This window comes from Leptopilina heterotoma, unplaced genomic scaffold, assembly GCF_015476425.1.
Source record: "Leptopilina heterotoma isolate Lh14 unplaced genomic scaffold, ASM1547642v1 Lhet_129, whole genome shotgun sequence".
In the NCBI taxonomy this organism is placed as follows: Eukaryota; Metazoa; Arthropoda; class Insecta; order Hymenoptera; family Figitidae; genus Leptopilina; species Leptopilina heterotoma.
In genome coordinates, this window is record NW_025110847.1 from 722,412 (window position 1) to 744,726 (window position 22,315).

A 22,315-nucleotide genomic window follows, 5' to 3' on the forward strand; every position below is an offset into this window, starting at 1 on the left:
CAAACTGAAGAGTAGAATTTCGAAGAAACGGAAGGAAATGAAGAAATGGACGACGAAATGGAAGATCCTGAAGAAACCGAAATCGTTAATATAGATCTTGTTGAAGATAATGGAGAGGATAAAACTTTCGAGGATTCTCCACAAGAGGAAACGCCAGTGAATGATGATTCATTTCTAGAAGAGGAACATAGAAATGCAGAAGTTGGCGAAGTTCTACCAACTCTCTCGATTTTTCTGACTCTAGTGCGATGCGGAATTGAAACTCTTTAATTAGCGGTTAATGGGATGAAATGTTAAATGATTTCGAAAAAACTCCTGCATCGAATGGCGATTTTAACATATTAGAATTCTGAGAAAGTCGAAAAACAATGTCCCCAGAATTGTATCAATTGGCGACAATTGTCCACGCTGCTCCAATGACGCAGGTCAGCATAGAAAGATTGTTTTCAGGGATGAGATTCATCTTCTCAATCCTGATAGGTAATTTAAATCCAAGCATGTTAGAGGATATTTTAATTGTGAGAACCAACAAAAATTTTATTATGAAAGACGATAAGGTTAAAAAAATGAAGAAACAAAAAACTGTAAAAAAGACTGTGACACTGATTTATCAGAAAATTAATTTGCTTTTTCAAGAAAATAAAAATGACAAATTTCCACCACTTTCTTTATATTCTTTGATAATATATTCAGTCAACCTTTTTTTCAATAAACCCCATGAGAGGCATCAAAAATTGTTAATAACCATGGAAATAAATAAATAATAGAGAGGCACCCGTAATAGGCTTTTCTGCCAGTCGCGGTGCCTCCTGTATGAACTTGGGTGAAATTTATACAAGAGGCACTGCGACTGGCAGAAAGGCCAGTATAGAATCGATATAATATACAAATGTTGAGTTGTAAAAGAATCAGATTGTTTATTTACAAGAGAATTCCACACGTTCTGGTTGATTGTAAAGCATTAATTTATTTATTGTTGTTTAATTATCAACCAACCGAAAAGGCGTCAACAATTTATGTAAATCGGCATGAATCTACTGTCAACCAGCAATCACCTGTCATAGATGTTGGGACTATTGTCATGCTGCAGGGGCGAACCCATATTGCGCATGACCTACATACGGGACCGATGCAGGATGCCGAGTAACCTATTTTTGACAGTTCGTGCCTGGCTGCCGATAGACTTTAACGGTGACACTGCGGTTCAACCGAAAGCCCAGTCAAAATATTAAAAATGGAGTACCAAGCCTTGGTGGACCGAATCAAAGGTTAGTGTCCAGTTTCCATCTTCCTCGTTGTCTTGGGAATACCACCGGTGGACGGTGTAACCGAAAAATAACGTTGAGACGAGTGACCGCATGGCAAGCCGATAGAACGCCGCCATTTTCGGTTGATCAACGAGTATCACCGGCGTGTGGAAGTTCTCATTCTCTAAGAAATTGATTTATCGTGTCAAAAATAAAAGTGATTGATTGAATTGTTTAATTGAATTTCTCGAGTCAAGTTTAATTTATTTAAGTGTTAATTCATTGTGTCTGTCTCTCTCTTCTGTGTGAGGTACTCACGCCTGAATTTTTTAAAGTATAAAATCAACTTCGTAAAGATAAAATAGTGATCTCGGATTTGAGATAGCCCGGGAAAGTTCCTGTTTTGTTTCTGCTATCGTGACCTGGGTAGTTTACCTACCTGGCGCGGGGGAAGTTCCATAAAACGGGTCATCGATGGTGCATTATAAATTCGAAGTGTGGAATTTATAATTCGGTAAACGGAAAACCGGTAGTTACCATTTTTGTAACGATAGACGGGTAAAACCCGTAAGTAAAAGTAAATATCGCTACAACACGTAGGTTTATAGTCTGAATGTAACAGAATCACTTGTAACTGAAATCCTCCAACTTTGGACGTAAGAATTTTTAAGCACAATAAGATGGGAATAAGTTGACAGGTTCTCGCTTCTGTTATTATTATATAAGTGAAAACCCTTCTTAAACTCATAGAACTCCTTAGCCTCAGTCATTTGGGATAAGATTCCTTCCGCAAAATTTTCTACAATAGCATCGGACCACTTGTTTGATATAATTTGTCATTCGTCCTTATATATTAATCGAAAGCTTATAATCTGCACTTGTGAGAAAGATTCCTGAGACAGAGTCATCTGTTAATAACAAGGAAAATGAGATGTATAAATTTATAATATAAATTTAAAGTATCAGCAGTCGGTAATATATATCGATAGAACCCGAAATAGGCACTGCGACTGGCGGAAGAGCCTATTGCCTAAGTAATTGTTAATATCAATGGAAATAAATAAATAAGAGAGAGATACCCACAATAGGCTTTTCTGCCTGTCGCAGTGCCTCCTGTATGAACTTTGGTGAAATTCTCTTATTTATTCAATTTTATTATTAGAAATTGAGAGACACTCCACAGAGACTGTTCTGAAGAAATTTAGACCACGATTTAAAAAGTCTTATCGATTGTAAACGTTTATGTAAAATGGGTATTAGATTGTCTGCGAAATATAATAATGCAACTCATTTCTCGATTGGGAAATATTTACGTTATTTCGAAGGTGTTGAAAGGTATTTAGAACAACCGAATTATATCACGCGGTCATTACGCAGTAAAAATGTATGTATAAGTATTTAATTTTGCTTTATAATTTTAATTATTAGCACAATTTTTACAAATTATTTCAACCCTAAAATAATTTGTAAAATCATTACCATTGGAAATTTATTATTTGTTTCAGATTCCTGCAATTCCATGCCTCAGTAAATGTAAAGAGCCTATTTAATCTGAGGCTAATAACTGCGAAGAAGATTGCTAAATTTTACTTCGGTTACGAATCACTGAATGATGTTCCAGAGGAATTAGCGAATCTAATTCGTACGAAAATAAACCGTAAAAAACAACAAAGGAGATCGATTTTAAAATTTGTAAATGAAATGAATATTACGGACATTGAGGAAAGCAGAATAGCAATATTGTATTTTCTACATTACATGTATGTATTTTAAATAATTTAGAAAATTGTTTATTAAATTTAATTGTAGTTTACCCAAGCTACAATTAAATTTAATAATTTAATTTTTAGAAAATACAACTACATTGAAAAGTCAAGATTGGATGAGAATGAGTGGCCCGTGTTAAATCCAATTGCAAATTTAAATGCAATAATTACATGGAATATACGTTTCAATTTCAACCAAGATGAACATTTCGATGATAGCGACACCGATGATAGCGACACCGATGTTGACCATCAGTTGTCCGACTTTGATGAATCGTTATTATCTCCTGCAGAAATGTATGATGGTAAGTCCTTGCGAGACACTAAAAGTAAAACTTGTTTCTACTTGTAGTGTTTCTAACAATAATTATCATTCTACCCTACAGTACATAACGTAGACAACGCGTCAGATGAGGAATTAGGTGACGATGATGATGATGAAAAAGTAATTCGCAATGCAGAAATAGCCGGCAGAGCCGCAGGTGCTGCAGCAGGGCGCGCTGCAAAATGTTCGTCTGACGATGGTAAGATTTATTTTTTTAAATCTAAATAACTGTGTTAGTACACACACACACACATCTGGACAATTTTTTAAAATCCGTTTTTTGTACTTCTGAGATAAAATTACATAAAAATTTTTTTATATTTATTAATAACATTTATACGGACAATGCCCATTCGTGCATAAAGTACTAAAATATTAGATATAATGAAAAAAGGTTTGTAAATATGTCAAACAATCACAATCAAAAATTTTGTTAACACAATCCTTCCTGTATGAGGAAGCAAAAAAATTGTTAGAGATAAACGAAAAATGATTTCTTCTTTTTAAAAATATTTCCCAACAAAATTAAATATATCCTGATATATATTATATAATAATCGTAAGTTTCTTTTTCCGCATGCCTGTCCTTAACTTTTAATTGTATATTATTTTTATTGATTTTCTTAAGTATCGAATTATTATTAGGATAATTATTTTCAGATAGTAAACTTTTTGTGAAATCTGATTATTGTTTGAAATAATAATTATTTCAAGTATTTTTAATTAATATAAACTAAAATCCTCTAAATATTATTTTACTTAAGGCTTGAACTTCATGTTTTAAAATAATTACAGATGACCGAGTGATAACTAAAATGAAACTAAAATTTATATTTAAATTAATTTTTATCAACCGACAGATTAGCTCAGTCGGATAGATGCCTCGCTTGGCGGTCGTTTAAGGCCAAGGGTATAAGTACCCTTGGTTCGCGCCTATTTGGCTTGGTATTTTTTCGGCCCGTGAGATAATCTGAGCGGGAGGTTTGACGTCGAGGTATAATGATGTGCACCGTCGATTATTGTCCGGTACACACCATTAGAACTCGACTGTCGATAAACCGGTTGTACTCAGAGAGGTTTTCTACAGTTTCCCTCTTCTCTGGTGAGAAAACCCATTGACGGGTGGTCCAGGCGTAATGCGAGTACTCCTAATAAAAGTCGGCTGTAGACGCAAAAATTAGGTTAATATATAGAATTTTCATATGTAGAATGGTTATGCTTAATCCAAAAAAGTATTTCTCGGGGACTCTTGTCGAAGTGCGTAAGGCCAATAGGGCAGGAGTATATACAATAAAAAAAATTAATTTTTATTTAGAAATTCAAAGAGAATTCAATTATTTAAATACAAAAATAAATAATAATTTAATGAATAATTAAATTGTTTCTTAAAACTGAATTCTCATGAAGAATTTTTACAAGAAATTTTTAAATAATTAAATTCTTTTGACGAATTTTCATAAAATTCTTAAGAATAATTGCATTTTTCTAAAAATTCGATTATTTTTATATTCAAAATAACTGATATTCTGCGCTAAGATTCTCTACTTGCTGAGTTATATCTTAGAAATGACTACCAAAATGTCTTTCTTAGTAACGCGTCCAAATTATAATTATAAAATTAATTAAAGTTACAAATTTAAAGATAAAATAGTTTATAATTTTACAAACTTTAAATTTTAACAATATGTATTTATTTCAATTTTTCTTACTGTAACAGATTAGCCATATTGGATACGCTATTTTAAATTTTGGAATTTTAATTATAGATTTCTAATGAGGAAATTATTTTTTTGTCAAATTAGCACCATTTTCTAAATTTACGCTATTGCAATTATGTTTTATATATAAGATTAATATATTCCATTAAAGATTAATCTTTTTTTAATATTTTTGCAACACTGCTCACAGTAATATTAAAACAAGTGATACATGACACGAAATACTTTGAATTCCAGAAAAATGATGAAAAAACCAAGGCAAATGAATAAATCATCTTTGTTCCATGAATTGTTGAAGCAGCATTAAATCGTGGTTTTAAAGCATTTCTTTGAGCTTCTATTTATTATTTGGTGCAGAAAGAAATAAATTTGTCTCTGATAAGGAGTGTTTTGTCCTTTCGTATAAACGTCTGGGAGGCGTGATCGCTTTTTCAATGGACATCTGGAGACTTACTCGAGTTGCCAAACGTTTTAGGTTTCCTTCAAGTCCATCACACAAACCATTAATGTGCGCAGTGCAATGAAAATAAAATTCAGTATCTATTTCAAAATCTTGTTTGTAATTATTTAGATTTACAATGTCAAATCTATTTTTGAATTGTTGAGGAGCTCCATCAGTCACATAAATAATTTTATGAATTTGAAAACCTTTATCCTTGAGATGATTAGTCAAAATTCGACGAAATCTTTAAAAAATGACTGTGTCGTGTTTAAGATCATAAGAATTTATGATAATGCTTCTATGCTTATGATTTTGCCCTTTTTATAGTAAAATACTGAAGTCAGAAGAGTGACCTGATCATTATTCCAATGAAATGCCTGAACAGCATCTTGCACCACTAAACTTTAATTTTCAGCAAAATCACATTCAACAATTATTTCATCTTGATTAATTGATTCTTTTCTATTCTTGTGACAGAGCGCTTGTTAAGCAACAAAATAAGCGTGTGGTCTTAAATCATCAAGTTCGTCACATAAACGTTGAATGAAATCATCTGCTTCAAGTGTTCAAGTAACAATTGATAAATTCTCTTTATTTACCCAGGTTTCAAATGAAATATTATAAATTTCATTTTTATTAAAAACTTTTCTAAGGTTTTCCCGAATAGCATAAATTCCAGGGCAAGAATTACATGTGTTCATTCGAAGGCAGTTGTTCATGAGTTTTCGTTTTCCTGGCACCCTTGTATGACCGGGATTCACATCCAATCATATGTGCCAGGAAACACTTCCCTTGCTGGCCTCATTCGCAGTCAAATATCAGCATTAATCCGGGAGTAGGAAATCCGGGACTCATCCACGATCTCGGTATTATTTTTCTGACAGTTCGCAATATTTGTAATTTAATCAAAAGTAATTTAACAATAGGAAAACTTTTAATAGTTATTTAATTAAAGAAATATTTCTCTGAAAGAGAATAAACTTGGTGATTCCCGATTCAGTTTTGTAATTGACAGCTACCATTATCTTCTTCTGTGGATACAAAGTTTTTTTTATCAGGCATCCTTCCTCGACCATAATCTTGTCTTAGATAGAATAATTTTACTAAACTTTCAGTTTCAACTGATAACTAACGTTCTTTCGAAAATTTAACGACATTAAAATCCAAGATTTTTGAACTAATTGCTTTCTGTTTCTCGTATGTTTTCTAGATATTGCAAACTTTTGCGCAATCTTATTATCACTACAAGATTTAGGTGAAGAAGACAAAATCATCATTTTCATAGTCTTTAAGCTATTTTAAGTTTTATTATATTAAAAATATATATTAATTAACCTTTCTTCACGAAGCAATATATATTTGATATTCGAAAGAAATCAATAAACATTTCTCAGGAATTCAATTATTAAAATTAGAATTCAATTTATTAGCAGGATAAGAAGGAAGTAAATATTTTTGATGAAAATTAGGAAAAAGTGAGGAAAATAAAATATAGTATGGATATTTTGCCAGTTTTTGTAAAGTTTCAAAAACGAGTTTTTTTGGTCGTATTGTTTAATTTTTCGATAGCTACATTTTTAGTTTAAAAGATACTTATGCTACTTTTTTAAAATTAATTATCGAGTGCGAAGTCTGTTTTAATATAATCTTAATCGAATTTGTTAAAAAATGTAATTATTCTTAAAAATTGTTTTTAAATACGTTGAAAGAATTCAATTACTTCAAAATTTGTTGACAACATTCTGAGTTTTTGTAGAATTTTCTAATAATTGATTTAAATTTTCGTTAAAAGTTATTATAATAATTAAATATTTAAAGCATAATACCATAAAATTTTAGAAATAATTGAATTTTAAGAAGATTTTAAATTACAATTTTTGAAAATATAAAATTTTCATATTTTTAACTAACAATTTTGTATTTAAATTTTTTTTTTAGTTTTAATTTAATATTTTTTGAAATTTTTTGAACATTTTATTTTATAATATATTAATTTAATTCATAATTTATAGAATGAATAATAGAATAATTGGAAGTTAGTGAAATAGAATTGTAAAATTGTAAACAAATGGATTTGAAAAATCTCAATGACTTTTTTCTAATTATTAAAAGTGCTTCATTTAAAGAAGAATTTTAGTTAATAATTGTAGTAAATAGTAATTGAAATGATGAAAATAATTTTTTAAGAAATTACAATTTTAACAATATTCTTATAATATAAAATAATTATTTTATCACTTGGTATCTTTAATTATTAGAATTCAGAAAGAAATTTCTTTATATTTTATAATATTTATTCTTATAAGTTGCTAAATTTCAAAAAGGTTTAAATTTCAATGTTTTTAATTTTAATTATTTTTTATAAAATTTTAAATGAATTCTTTAAATCAAAAGTATTAATGTTATTTTATTTTTAGGTAATCGAGTAATTAAAACCAGCGATGTTATTTTGCAACAATAGAATAGAATTTCCACAGGAGCGATAAAAAAATACAAAAGATTAGTTATTCAGACATGGCAAATGTAGACGCAAATGCAGTTGGTGATGATGATTTTAATTAATTTTTTATAACAATTGTTTAAAAATAAATTATTTTCATTATATTTCGATATACATATTTTTTAATAATTTATTTTAATAGTAATAAATGAAATTTTTAAAAAATAAAGAAATACTTGATTATCTTTAATTTTAATAAATTTTATTCTTAATTATTATTATTTCATTTCAGAAATGGTCAGAAGTGCAAGAAGTAGAAATGCAAAGGGAGTAAGTACAACAAATCAATTCTTTTTATGTTTCTGACAAGTAGTGTATATAATTGTAATTTTTATTTTAAAATGCTGGCCCAAATTCGACTGATCAACAACAACAACAACAACAACATGTGCAGCCTCAATTGCAGCAACAAATACTGCAGCAGATGCAGCAAATTGAGCAGCAACAACAACTGCAGCAACAATGCTCATGTTATTCAGTGAAAAGAAAAAATTCGATATTTCGATTATGCAAAATTACTCATAACGGAAAAGGAATTTTTGAAAAATGTTTTGGGCAAATAAAAGAGGGCATATTTACTGAATTATCTTCGGTATTAATTTTATATTTTATTTAAAAAAAGTTGTTTTTAATTATTATTGATTTTTTGCTTCCTCATATTGCTTCCTCATAAAGGAAGCCTTATAGTGATGTCGATTTCCGAATTTTTTAGAATCAATTATTTTTACAAATTTTCAAGTGTAGTATATATAATTCGTCGAGAGGAACAAATGTCCGGATGTATGTGTGTATGTATGTGTGTGTGTGTGTGTATGTGTGTGTGTGTGTGTGTGTGTGTGTCACCGATTCTTGTGGACAAATTTTCTCTTACACGTCTTGACGGATTTTAATAAAATTTTGTAGGTGTATTAAGGTCATGAATACTAAAAATCAGACAGAAGGATTTTCAAAAATATCTAAAAAAAATTTTTTCAACAATTTTTTAATTTTTGAAAAAATTAATTTTTGGATTTTTTAAAATAACTTTTTTCTATATTAAAATTTTCATTAATTCTTGTAAAAATTGCATTCCAGTAGTATAGCTAGGGGGGTTCTGGGGCAGGTTCTGATCTCGGCTAAGTACCTACGGTCGGTAATGTAGATTTCTACTTTATCATCAGTCGGTAAGGTAGGGACCTGACAGAAATCTTGACTCAACCGATAAGGTAGGAATCTGTTTTACCGACCGAGTGTAGTTCCTGCTGCCACTGCTAGATGGCGCCACTAGCGAATTCAAACTTGCTTGGCGGGAAATTTAAAAATTTAATTTCAAACTTTCGAGTGGCTTACAAGGGGTTCTCTGTTTTACCGACCGAGTTAATTTAAACTTAAACCGCTAGATGGCGCCACCAGCAAATTCAAATGTGCTTGGCGGGAAATTTAAATTTTTATTTTCATAGCTTTAAGTGGGTTAAAAGGGGTGCTCTGTTTTACCGACCGAGTTAGTTCCGGCTGCCACCGATAGATGGCGCCACTAGCGAATTTAAACCTGCTTGGCGGGAAATTTAAAATTTTATTTTTTAACTTTCAAGTGGGTTTAAAGGGGTGTTCTACCTTACCGACCGAGTGTAGTTCCTGCTGCCACCGCTGGATGGCGCTACTTGCGAATTCCAAACTTGCTTGGCGGGAAATTTAAAATTTTATTTTTAAACTTCCAAGTGGCTTACAAGGGGTTCTCTGTTTTACCGACCGATTTTTTTAGTTCTGGCTACCGCCGACAGATGGCGCCACTAGCGAATTTAAACCTGCTTGGCGGGATATTTAAAAATTTATTTTCAAACTTCCAAGTGGCTTACAAAGGGTTCTCTGTTTTACCGACCGATTTTTTTAGTTCTGACTACCGCCGACAGATGGCGCCACTAGCGAATTCAAACCTGCCTGTCGGGAAATTTAAAAATTTTATTTAATAAATTCAAACTGCTTAAACAGTGAGCCGCCATTTTGTTTTACCGACAGAGTGCGGTGCCGAGAGATGGCGCCACAACTGAATCGTTTGTATTTCGCGGGCAAAGATGGCGCCATATTGTTTACACTAATAAGATTATTAAAATTTTAATAGATGGCGCTTGTAAAAGTTGTTGAAATCTATTATATTAAACATAACCTTAAAATCTATTATATTAAACATAACCTTAAAATATATTGTATTAAACATAACCTTAAAATCTATTTTATTAAACATAACCTTAAAATGTAAACCTTATTATCTAACGTAATACTAATGAAGGTATTTAATTAAATACAGTATTAATAACATTTCATACATTTATTATATTCAATATACAATATTTACACTTGTTTTACATTCAATATACAATATTTACACTTGTTTTATTTTAAATTCAATATGGTTGTATGGACCACCAATATACTTCAGCCGTAATTGTCCAGAACTAATAGCTTCTTGCATCTGATCCAAGCATATAGAGTCATCAGTGAACATTGGTACAAATCTTGAAGGCAGGAATGTATTGAACTTTTTATCCACCTCAACGACGACCTTGACTCCATACCTGGTGTTGACAACCTGGATCTTCGTTATAGGATACTTATGTCCAGGAGTCAGCTCGGAAAGCGGCTTCGTAGGTAGGAAAGCATCCATGCGACCAATGGCGTTGATTTTGGTTAGATCCATCTTTTCTTAGAGATAATAGTTTGTGAAGTTACAAAACAGAATGAGCTTTACAGCTCAAGGTGCCTCTATTTATACCCAAATATCACACATTATCCCCACCATTACTTTTACGCATGCGCAGTACCCATACCACTATTTTTACGCATGCGCAATAGCTTTTTATGTTTGCAAAATACCCCCACTTTTTATTATTGAGTCACGCCCACTTTGTGACGTCATAAGACAAGTCTAGACTAGTTTTAACGTGTTTAATAGTTTTACACATGTGTAATAAAGATAATAGGATAGGGAAAGGTTAATTAAAGTAAACATTAATAGACATTTAATACATTTATTCATTATATAGGAAATTTTCACAATCATTATAAAAATCTTTCAATGTACAATCATTGTCAACTTCATCATTATTTTCTATATTATTTCGTAGTATATTCGATGGTTGTATCAACCAATTTCGTAGATTACATACATTTTTCACAGCACAGTTGCTAAAGCTACGTGTGTGATTTGTACATGTAGATGAACTATCTACACTTAAACTTTTTAGCGACGGACATTTAAAATCATCTAAATTAAACACATTCAATGTATATTTTTCTAACCATTTTTGTTTTTCTAAACCTTTTACATAAACGGTAGGTGTACCTATTAGTACTTCTTTTATTATAGGTTGTAATTCTTCATAACATACGTCACCAGCAGCCCAATCGATACCATGATAATTATTTGTAAGCCATCGATTCTCACATTTGTATCTTGCAGGCAATCGACTCCAGGCATATGGCGGCTCGAAGAGGTAGACCAATGGATGAGCATCTTGTTGAAGTGGTAGAATCGCCAACTCTTTGATGACAAACTCATTGTATAGTCTCTTGAAGCACTGAATATCTACGACGTACGCCATGGTATCTGAAATAGAATAATGGCTCAAGCCTTAGAGAGACGCTCTCTTTATAGCCTTTCCCCCACCACTCCAAATACCCCCACTACCGATGTCGTCTATGATTGGTCAATATTTCCACCAATCACGTTACTTTTTTAACAACGCCGCTGATTGGTGTATACTGTATAATGCGGTCGTGAATTATAAGGCAATATGCAGCTGTATTGGCTGGAAAATTTTCATTTGCTTCAAATTCCAATCGCACATCTACAGATGCTTGTTTTAGAAATTCGTTTTGTTTTGAGCAATCAATAACAGCCAATGGTGCATAATCTTTAAAGTTATTTCTAGTTAATAAAGGTTCAGATTCTTTTCCATAGTAGGATGGTTGAAAATTACAATACATTTCATATAGTATGGAAAATTTGTTTTCAGTAAAATTTAAATTTAAATTTCCATAAGGATAGTACTGTGAGTTTAAGAAAAGTTTAACATTGAGAAGATTACAGGTATCAAATAAATTTGCATACCTTCCTTGATCTTCTTTTCGATTTGTTTGAAAACCAAGAATAACATATCGAGGTTTTTCAACTTGCGTTGAAGTTTTTACAGTCCACACGTGCTTTTGAGTGGCAGGAATCATAGGATATTCATACAAATCCCATGATCTAAAACTCATTGTTATAAGTGAGTCTTTTTCAATGAATTTCAATAATTCAATTTTTTGTCGATCATTTACCATTAAATATGGAATCAACCATTCAACTTTAATTATAATAATTTTAAATTCTTCACGCTCTGCTGCTTCAATGTTTACTACAGCATTTAGATCAGTACGAGATCTTGTTAAAATAAGTTTATGTTTTGCATTTACAACAATCTTTCGATAGTCTTCAGCAAAACCAATAATCATACTTAGTGGAATATTTACATCAAAATATCCAGCATCATTTGTTACTCTGCTATCATCATCATCATAAGGTAGATAACCAGCATTTTCAGAGTAAATCATTTGATTAGGTGTTTGAGAAATTATATTTTTCATTGTGGTTGTAATACCAACATTTTTGGAGCGATCAATTTCAACACCATTTAATTCATAACGAATCTCATTAAACAGGTAGGAAATACCATTGCTAATTAACTTTGTATTAGTTACAAGCGTATTGTTAGGCTTAACAATTCTTCCAGTGACGTGTAGAGTACTTTTAGAGGGAAGAATGTACAAGTCTTGATGTTGAACTGCAATTCGAATCTCGTCACTGTTATTAAATGCTGATGACACGTATGGTTGATGTGCATGAATCTCATAGTGTGCCACAGAATTATCAAATTTTACTGGACTTAGAATGTTTAAAATCTCTTCCATTTTTGTTACAACAACAAATAAAAAGTATGTGAAAAATTAATTTTTTCCCTTGTTTTCTTGATAAACTCTTAGGCCGAGCTGCTTCAGAAATAGTATGTTCTGAGATGTTAGTCTCTTGCGAACTGATTGAGGAATGAATGACTTCTGACATGGTAACTCATTTATATAGCTTCCACCAGTTTTTCTATGAAATACAATTCCCATTACGTTGATTTAACGTGTAATCGAATTGTTATAGTTTCACCTCTAAAATTTATTAAGTCTCCGTCTTGATCAACGATTCTTATTTGAATATTATGTATTGTCTTCACGGCGATTGGAAGGTAAATGACGTGAGATGGAACTTCCACAATCTTATATCCAGCTGGTAAAATTGGAAAAAATTCTTGAATTTTGTGTACCTTTTTATTATTTATGTATGCACCAGTAGTAATGTTACATTTAATTCTGATAGCATTTACCTTAAGAATGGCTACTGGTACATCTGACGTATGAGGTATATTAGCTGTCAATATTCGTGGAGTAAATCCTAATAATTTACCAATTGAATCGTTTTGTTCAAAACTCACTTCAAGGCTGCTTGTTATTTCACTACGTAAAGTATTATTGTTAGGTTTGATTCTTACAATTTCAGATCCATTTTCAATAGAGTTTTGAATATATTTTTCAATATCTTCAATTTCATAGCTTCCAGGGGGTATAGTAATCACTTTATCACCAATATAAAATTTATTTTTACCTTGATCAATATTAGGAATTGAATTGAAGGTTAGTAATTCAACTAAGCCAAGTACATAATTTTTATTAGATAATAATTCTATCGGAGGAAAATATTCTGCCTCCAGGACAGATGAATTGCCTGAGATAGTCAGAGTAAAAGATTCTTCCATGTTGATGACTTTTTATATACTGATTAGCTGCAATGACTTACAATCACTTATATAGAATATATTTTTGAGTTATTTCAAGCTGTCCACATAAGAATTTTAGACATAAATGACCACAATTAAAGCTATTACAATCTTGATAATTTTGATGATTATACTGTATTAAAGTATTGTAACCTAAGTAATTGACAAGTTCATAGGGTGGTTGAAGATTTCCAAAACTATCAAAGTATACTGCTTTATTATTAACTTTTTTATATGCAACCCAATGAGTTCCAGAACCATCTTTATCATCTAAATTAATAATGGCGGATTCATTTTTTCGAGGACCTCTTATAGGTAGTTCATTTCGCATAAAAACTCCTCGAAAATGAGGAATTTTCATTTCTTAAGCATATTTAAGTAAATCTAGATCAGTAAGTGCTCGTTGAGGTAGCTTTAAACTTTTTTTTTCGTACATTGTCTCTTAATACCTTGTCCTTTAACGTATGGTTTTAAATGAAGTCCCAACCCTTGTCGGTATGGTTTTAAATGTAGACCTTTACCAAGTGCAACTGCTTCCAACTCTCTATTGTGACGCTGAGCTTCCTTTAACTGCTCTTTTGCTGCACTTGCATCATTAACAGCTTTTGCTACACCAGCAGCTCCCCCAGTAAGTGCTCCAAGTGCACTTAGCCCAGCAAAAATTGGAATTAATGGTAACAGACCACCAACTTTTGATGGCACAGGTAGAATACGAGGTGTTAAAACTTTTTCTCTACCACCTGCATTCCTTACAGCTTTTCGAGCTGTTTCAATAGCTGACTTTATTGTTGATCGAGCATCATTACCAGGAATTATTGATTTTCTTGCAGCATCCACAATTTTCCTAAGATTTACTCGCTTCTTTGATTTTATCTTCTTCTTCTTTACTCCCATTCCAAATTTTGATTTTGCTTTCATAGCGTTTGTTATTGCGTAAGCTGCAGCTCTTTCACTATATCGTGCGTCTGGTGCAAATACACGTTGCCACGCTTTGTCAGCTAATACTCTATCAGCAGCGTTTCTTTTTTCAACGTTTTCTCGATTTTTCGAGTAAGCAATATCGTGCTCTTTACAAGCGGCGTCTAATGGATTAACACCTGGATCACCTCGGTCTAGACGTTTTGCTAACTTTGTACCAGGTCCACAATATTGATAACCTGGCAAATGTAATTCAAATGGCAACTTGTTTATAAGTTTATTAATTAAACCTTTTCCTCGAGAGTGATGATATATAATCATACCTTACTCTGTGAAAGTTAAAATTAGAATGACTTGTGAGCTATATAAGCGCTGTATTTATACCTTTAGCGGCAGTCTAAATCAGGATGCGGTTCAAGGAACAACTTCACAAGCTGCCAGTCGTCAATCTAGACTCGATTGTTGAACAACAAGACAAGAAATTGAAGCGTCATGGTAGCTTGTTATCAGGTAGTATTCGAGCTATTTTTTGTGGATTATCAAATTGTGGAAAGACAAATGTACTGCTTTCTTTAATTTTACATCCTAATGGTCTTAGATTTGATAATATTTACTTGTACTCAAAGTCTCTACATCAACCCAAGTATAAATTCTTGGAACAAGTTGTAAGTAATGTTGAAGGAGTAGAGTATTTACCATTTAGTGAGCATGAAGAAGTCATTACTCCTAAAGATGCAAAACGGAATTCAATATTTATATTTGATGATATTGCTTGCGAGAAGCAAGATAATGTAAGGGCATTCTTTTGCATGGGTAGACATGTTGATGTTGATTCTTTTTATCTTTGTCAAACATATGCCCGCGTTCCTAAACATTCTTTTTTTTTCTTTTTCTAAACATTCTTTTCTTTTGCATGGGTAGACATGTTGATGTTGATTCTTTTTATCTTTGTCAAACATATGCCCGCGTTCCTAAACATTTAGTACGTGATAATGTTAATTTACTAGTTCTTTTTCGTCAAGATGAGAAAAATTTAAGACATGTTTATGATGATCATGTTAATACTGACATGACATTTAATCAATTTCGAGAATTATGTTCAACATGTTGGAATTCAGACAAATATGGATTTGTAGTAATTGATAAGGATTCTGATTTAAATGATGGAAGATATAGAAAAGGATTTGATAGCTTTGTAACACTATAAATATAAGATCATTTCTAAAATATTGTTAGTTCAATATGAAACCTTGTAATAATAACATGTTTCATAAAGAAAAAGAATATCTTCATCAAATTGCTAAAGCTAGTGAGGCAATTAGGCGAAAACATCGTATGTTAAAATTAGGAAAAGAAGAAGCTGAAAATGTGTTGAATGAAACTTTCAAACCGATAATTCAACCCTTACAAAAAATTATCAACTTGACAGACAGTGAACATGAAAATGTCAAGATTGAAAATGTTAAGGTTGAAAAGAAAGAGCAGAAAGAGGATGATAGCATAAACTATGAAAGTGAAACTGAAAAATCTCCAGATGATGATAAAATAAGTAATAAATTTCTATACTTATTAAATCATAATAGAAAGCAATGTTTAGATTCAACATACGGCATACGTAAGCTAAGTGATGGATCACTTATGATTGGTGATTCACCAATAACTCTTGAAGATCAGTTTGTTAAAATTGGTGATAAACGATATCTTCAAACACCTGGATTACTTGAACTTTTATTCAAAAGTAAACCTACCAGATCGTTTATAAGTGAAGCTGATGAAAGAAACTATAAAGAGATTCTGATTGCTACTAATGCACACAAAAAGAAGTACAGTTCCTCTGAATCTATACGTACAGATAAGAGTTACAAGTATTTGAATTTTATATCTCAATTCTTCCCTCGAACACCTACCAAACAGCCATCTGTAAGCGGTAGTTCATTACCTAAATTTATGATTACAAACAGAAATTTTCAACGAGAATATATCTATTGGGATGATCCGAATGAGTTGGTTGACCGTCTTAGACTATTAATGGCTTCTGAAGCTGCTGGAAATCCTAGTCACAATAATGAAATCATGTCTATCATTGAGGAACTACGTGAAGCTAAAATTATATATTAAGATATGTTTTAGCAAATATCATTCATTTCAACAATGAGCATTAACGTGTTCGGACATCCTCTCAATCAAAGAGGATCAGCAAGACGAGGGCCTCCTGGAGTTGGTTTTAAACTTAATTCTCAAGATAACTTTGACGTTGAAGGAAGAAAACTCTGTAATCTTGCTAACGCTGAAGAAGAAAACGACGCTGTCAATTTAAAACTTGTACGACATATGATAAAACACGAAGTGCGTTTATTGTATGAAGCTAGTGCCTCACTTAGATCAGAGGTGGACAATAACAACTTATTTCTAAAAGTTCTTGAAGACTCTATTACAGAAAAGATAAAAAATTTTGAAAAAGATATAAATCAAGACTTATCTTATCGAACAGCTGAAATTATTAGTGAACTGGATACTCGCTTAAGTGCTCTTGAGAATGAACAACAAAAAATTAACAGTAGTGAATGAACTTCATACTCAGGCTAGAAAAAATTATCCTCGACGGCGAGTTGAAATGCGTGATATTGATGAGACCTGGCAAGCAGATTTAGTAGAAATGATACCTTATTCAAGAATAAATAAAGGTTTCAAGTATTTACTAACAGTTATAGACATATTTTCGAAATATGGTTGGGCTGTTCCAGTAAAAAGTAAAAATGGAAAAGATGTTTCTCATGCAATGCAATCTATATTTGCTAAAAAACGTATACCAAAAAACTTGCATAGTGACAAAGGAAAAGAATTCTATAACTCACAATTTGAAGCATTAATGAAAAAGTATAAAATAAATTTTTACTCAACATACAGTAATATGAAGGCTTCTATTGTTGAACGGTTTAATCGAACACTAAAAAGAAAAATGTGGATGCAATTTAGTTTACGAGGAAATTACAAGTGGTATGATATATTGCCTACTCTTATTTCCAACTATAATGATACAAAACATAGAACAATTGGAATGAAGCCTAAAGATGTTACTTCAGAAGACGTTGAAATTTTAAAAGAAAGGATCTCTAAACTGAGAAAAATTCCTTTAAGACGACCAAAGTATAAAATTGGTGACAAAGTTCGAGTAAGCAAATATAAAAACGTTTTTGAGAAAGGATATACACCCAATTGGACAACAGAAATATTCACCGTGGATCAAGTTGTATCAACTCAACTAGTGACTTACAAGCTCAAGGATTACCAAGATCAACCCATCAGCGGAGGATTTTATGAAGAGGAACTTCTTAAAGTAAAATATTCAGATATTTATCTTGTGGAAAAAATTCTCAAGACACGTGGAAACAAAGTTCTTGTCAAATGGCTTGGCTTTGATAATTCTCACAATACGTGGGAAGATAAAGCAAATGTATAATCTATTATTCGCAAATCGTCCCTAGTAACTTAACGCAAATGTCAATCAACCAGCAAATCAATCAAAGATTAATGTTAGCGTAGAACCTCTCTATAAATCAAAACTACTTCCAACAACAGACCTTTACACTGCCAGTGCCAAATTTAATTAACATTAAATCAATAATGAATCAATAATGAATCAACAATGAATCAATAATGAATCAATAATGAATCAACAATGAATCAATAATGAATTAACAATGAATCAACTATGAATCAATAATGAATCAATAATGAATCAACAATGAATCAATAATGAATCAACAATGAATCAATAATGAATCAACAATGAATCATTAATGAATCAATAATGAATCAATAATGAATCAACAATGAATCAACAATGAATCAATAATGAATCAATAATGAATCAACAATGAATCATTAATGAATCAATAATGAATCAATAATGAATCAACAATGAATCAACAATGAATCAATAATGAATCAATAATGAATCAATAATGAATCAACAATGAATCAACAATGAATCAATAATGAATCAACAATGAATCAATAATGAATCAATAATGAATCAATAATGAATCAATAATGAATCAACAATGAATCAATAATGAATCAACAATGAATCAATAATGAATCAACTATGAATCATTAATGAATCAATAATGAATCAACAATGAATCAATAATGAATCAACAATGAATCAATAATGAATCAACTATGAATCATTAATGAATCAATAATGAATCAACAATGAATCAATAATGAATCAATAATGAATCAATAATGAATCAACAATGAATCAATAATGAATCAACAATGAATCAATAATGAATCAACTATGAATCATTAATGAATCAATAATGAATCAACAATGAATCAATAATGAATCAACAATGAATCAATAATGAATCAACAATGAATCAACAATGAATCAATAATGAATCAACTATGAATCAATAATGAATCAACAATGAATCAGTAATGAATCAATATTAAATCAGTTGGCACTGGCATTGTAAAGGTCTGTTGTTGGAAGTAGTTTTGATTTATAAAGAGATTCTACGCTAACATTAATCTTTGATTGCTTTGCTGGCTGATTGGCATTTGCGTTAAGTTACTAGGGGCGATTTGCACATTTAAATTAATATAAGTTTTAATCATATGTTATTATGTATATATGGAAGGATTTTTTAAATAAAAACACATGGAAATTGTATATAATTGCATTATTTATTAACAAACCTTTTATTTTTTTACAATCATGTTTTACAAAATCATTCGTCGATTTTCAAGATCGCATAATGTCCCCACGGTAGAGTGTCAGTACTCCCCGGTAACAAATATCGTTTGTCGTCTTGCGGACTTAAGGCTACTTTTATCTGTTTTACAGTTTCGACATTATGTAACCGCAATCTAATGTTATATTGCGTTCGAGTTTGAATGTCAAAATCTCTCAGACATTTTACATAATCATCAAAGTGAATACTCTTTTTAACAACGCCGGATTTAATGCCTTTAGCTTTTTTAATAATGTCTTTACCTTCAACCCGTACGCTGTACATCTTACTCCGCAAGCCAACAAATTCGGTAACGATCTTGCCGTTACATTCGTCTTTCATTAGACCGAGAATCTTTTTGTTGGCTTGCGGAATGCCGTACACGTTGTTTGCGGGATAGTCTGACGTATCGAACTTTTGGATGTCATTTTTCATGTCATTGTAGACATCTTTACATTTAATTTCGTAGATTAGACTGTCTGTATCGGTATACATCAGTTTACAATTGTCGCCGTATTTTTTTAACATATACCCGTAGTGAAAATCGTAAATAAGCGTTTTGGAAACATCGAGCACACTTAACCCCACATAGATCGGTTTGTTGAGTAGTACCTCGGTTTTACGCAGTTCAATGGCAACCAGATTTTCGTCGAATATCGCTCGACTATGGAAATTCGGGCGAGAAATAAGGGCTTCAGCTCCATAGCGGCCAAACCATTGGGTGACAAGCTTAATGTCGACATGTTTACGGACATTTTCCATTGTTTTACCGTATACCGCATTGTTCATGAGCTTGAACAAATTTTTCTCGAACTCATTCTTGGCGTTGGTTCGCATCATCGTATTATAGTCTATATATGGTTTAAGCCATGTTGATTGCTTAAACTGTAAGATTCGATGAATTTTAACAAGCTTAATGCCGTTGGCGACAACTTGTTTTAAAGTGCGGTAGTGGATCACATATTTTTCTTTTGGTTGGAGAGTTGTTAATAATTTCTCCTGTTTCGAGAGGGGTGGTTTCGCATTTTCTGCGCAAAATGGCATATCTTTGTGAGTATCGTGGAGATTTTCAGGATACTCCAAGTCAACTTCGAGTATGTACCCAACAGGTGAATCGTCAGGCACATTAAAATCGAAGGAGTTGTCGACATTATCAACCCATTTGAAGCCGCCATAAGGGAGCGCTTGAGCCATTGCCCAGCCATATAGATTATTGGCATCGAAGTACATAATATAGCTTGTATCTTCATTTTTGTCAAATTTCTCCATATACGGATTATTTGCTTTAGTATATCGGTTGCAACATTGGCTAATGCCACCTCTAATACCAGACTCAACAAACATAATCATATCGATGTCAGTTATAAGTTGCAATCCTATGCTCGTGTACTTGAGCATAGCATCCCAAGTTAAACCGGGGGTTGTGTAGTAGTGGGCAGGATCTAACCCGTACGCTTTTACACATTCTACTCGGAAATTTTCAAAGACGTCCGCAAGTAACAGTACATCAGTTTTCATATACAAATGGACATAGTCATATAGATTTTTACAGTCAAACTCGGTCCATACATTTTGCGCATGCGCATACTCGTCATCAGAAATACCGGCATCATAAAGCGTACTATAAAATTTCTCGATCGGGGGCAATTCGGTTTCGTCTAACTTACTTTTCGAGTCAAAGTACTCATAGGGGAATACACCTTTACGCGTTAGTAATTTTATTTTATCCGGATCTGTCACCGTACTGGCAAAAACGGAGTTGACGATTTTGTACTCGTCTAGGTACGATGCGAGTTTTTCTAGGGATGCTGCCATGAATCGCAATGAGTCAATGAATCGAAATTTGACCTCACTCCCCTTGACATGTTTAGTAAAAGAGATGTACTTCTCTTTGTTAATGGGGAGGAGGTCAATTTTTCCTTCAAAGCTCGTAGAAATCGCATGAATTATAAAATGGGCGTCGTAACCACTTAAGTTGTGGAACACCACGGGAATTGTTTGACAGTCTTGGTAGTTTAGATTGCACGATTCATGGGCAGCACCCCTATATTTGCCAGTAAGGTGACAGTGATCGCGGACTTTCTTTTCGCTTGCCGGTATTTTCTGATGACAAATGTGACATATTGTCGCTCGCTTAAAGTCACTGATTTCTTGAGGAGTTAAGGCATTCATTGGTATCGGATTTTTAAATACATTATCAATTTTTTCAGATAATTGCCTTAATTCCTCAGTAAACCATTTAGCAGGATCAGATTCATTTTTCGGACATGGTACATATTTACATAATGTTTCGTCATAACTACATTTTATATAATAGCCGATGCTTAACAATTTGTGGCGCTGGAATACTTCAGTTTTACTTAAATTGTCTACATCTTCATCGGCGGGAAGAAGTAGACTTTCGCAGTCGGCGTAAATTACATACGGTACTTTCTCTTTATTCTTATAATTTTTAAATGTGATCAGACTCTTGTCAGGCGTCGGTAATTTAATTTTACACTCATTCATTTTTTACAATTTTCGATGTGTGCATTCAATCTATCTACAGATGAAAAGTAGTGTAAACAGCGGTCACAGATATGTTTTTTACATTTCTTTTTAGACAACTGTGTAGACACAAGGCGTGACAGATCTTTAATCCATACATAATGGAAGTTCATAAAATCATCGTTGTCATACAATACAGTATTATCATCATTATTTTCATCCGCATACATGTCGGCAACATACAAGAGATTTACATGCTTATCTCTTTTTTCCGCAGTGAGATGGAGAGGGTGTACCGTAAAGTTACCATAGCTCTTTGATAGACCGTAC

At 32.1% G+C, this 22,315-nt stretch overlaps 3 protein-coding genes across 3 annotated transcripts; 2 read left to right on the forward strand and 1 right to left on the reverse strand.

Moving 5' to 3' along the window:
- The first annotated feature begins 1,173 nt into the window (after positions 1 to 1,173).
- Positions 1,174 to 8,360, forward strand: LOC122512872. The gene is made up of 6 exons (XM_043628982.1): positions 1,174 to 1,268; positions 2,753 to 3,007; positions 3,098 to 3,318; positions 3,400 to 3,537; positions 7,916 to 8,040; positions 8,231 to 8,360. Exons 2-5 carry the CDS (start codon positions 2,949 to 2,951, stop codon positions 7,957 to 7,959), a joined length of 462 nt encoding a protein of 153 aa, XP_043484917.1. The 5' UTR covers positions 1,174 to 1,268; positions 2,753 to 2,948; the 3' UTR covers positions 7,960 to 8,040; positions 8,231 to 8,360.
- Positions 8,361 to 15,995: 7,635 nt separating this feature from the next.
- On the forward strand, positions 15,996 to 16,871 carry LOC122512874. Its single transcript, XM_043628984.1, has one exon. It carries the CDS (start codon positions 15,996 to 15,998, stop codon positions 16,869 to 16,871), a length of 876 nt encoding a protein of 291 aa, XP_043484919.1.
- Positions 16,872 to 19,495: 2,624 nt separating this feature from the next.
- Positions 19,496 to 22,006, reverse strand: LOC122512875. Its single transcript, XM_043628986.1, has one exon. The coding sequence runs from the start codon at positions 22,004 to 22,006 to the stop codon at positions 19,496 to 19,498; it is 2,511 nt and encodes an 836-aa protein (XP_043484921.1).
- Between the last annotated feature and the right edge of the window lie 309 nt (positions 22,007 to 22,315).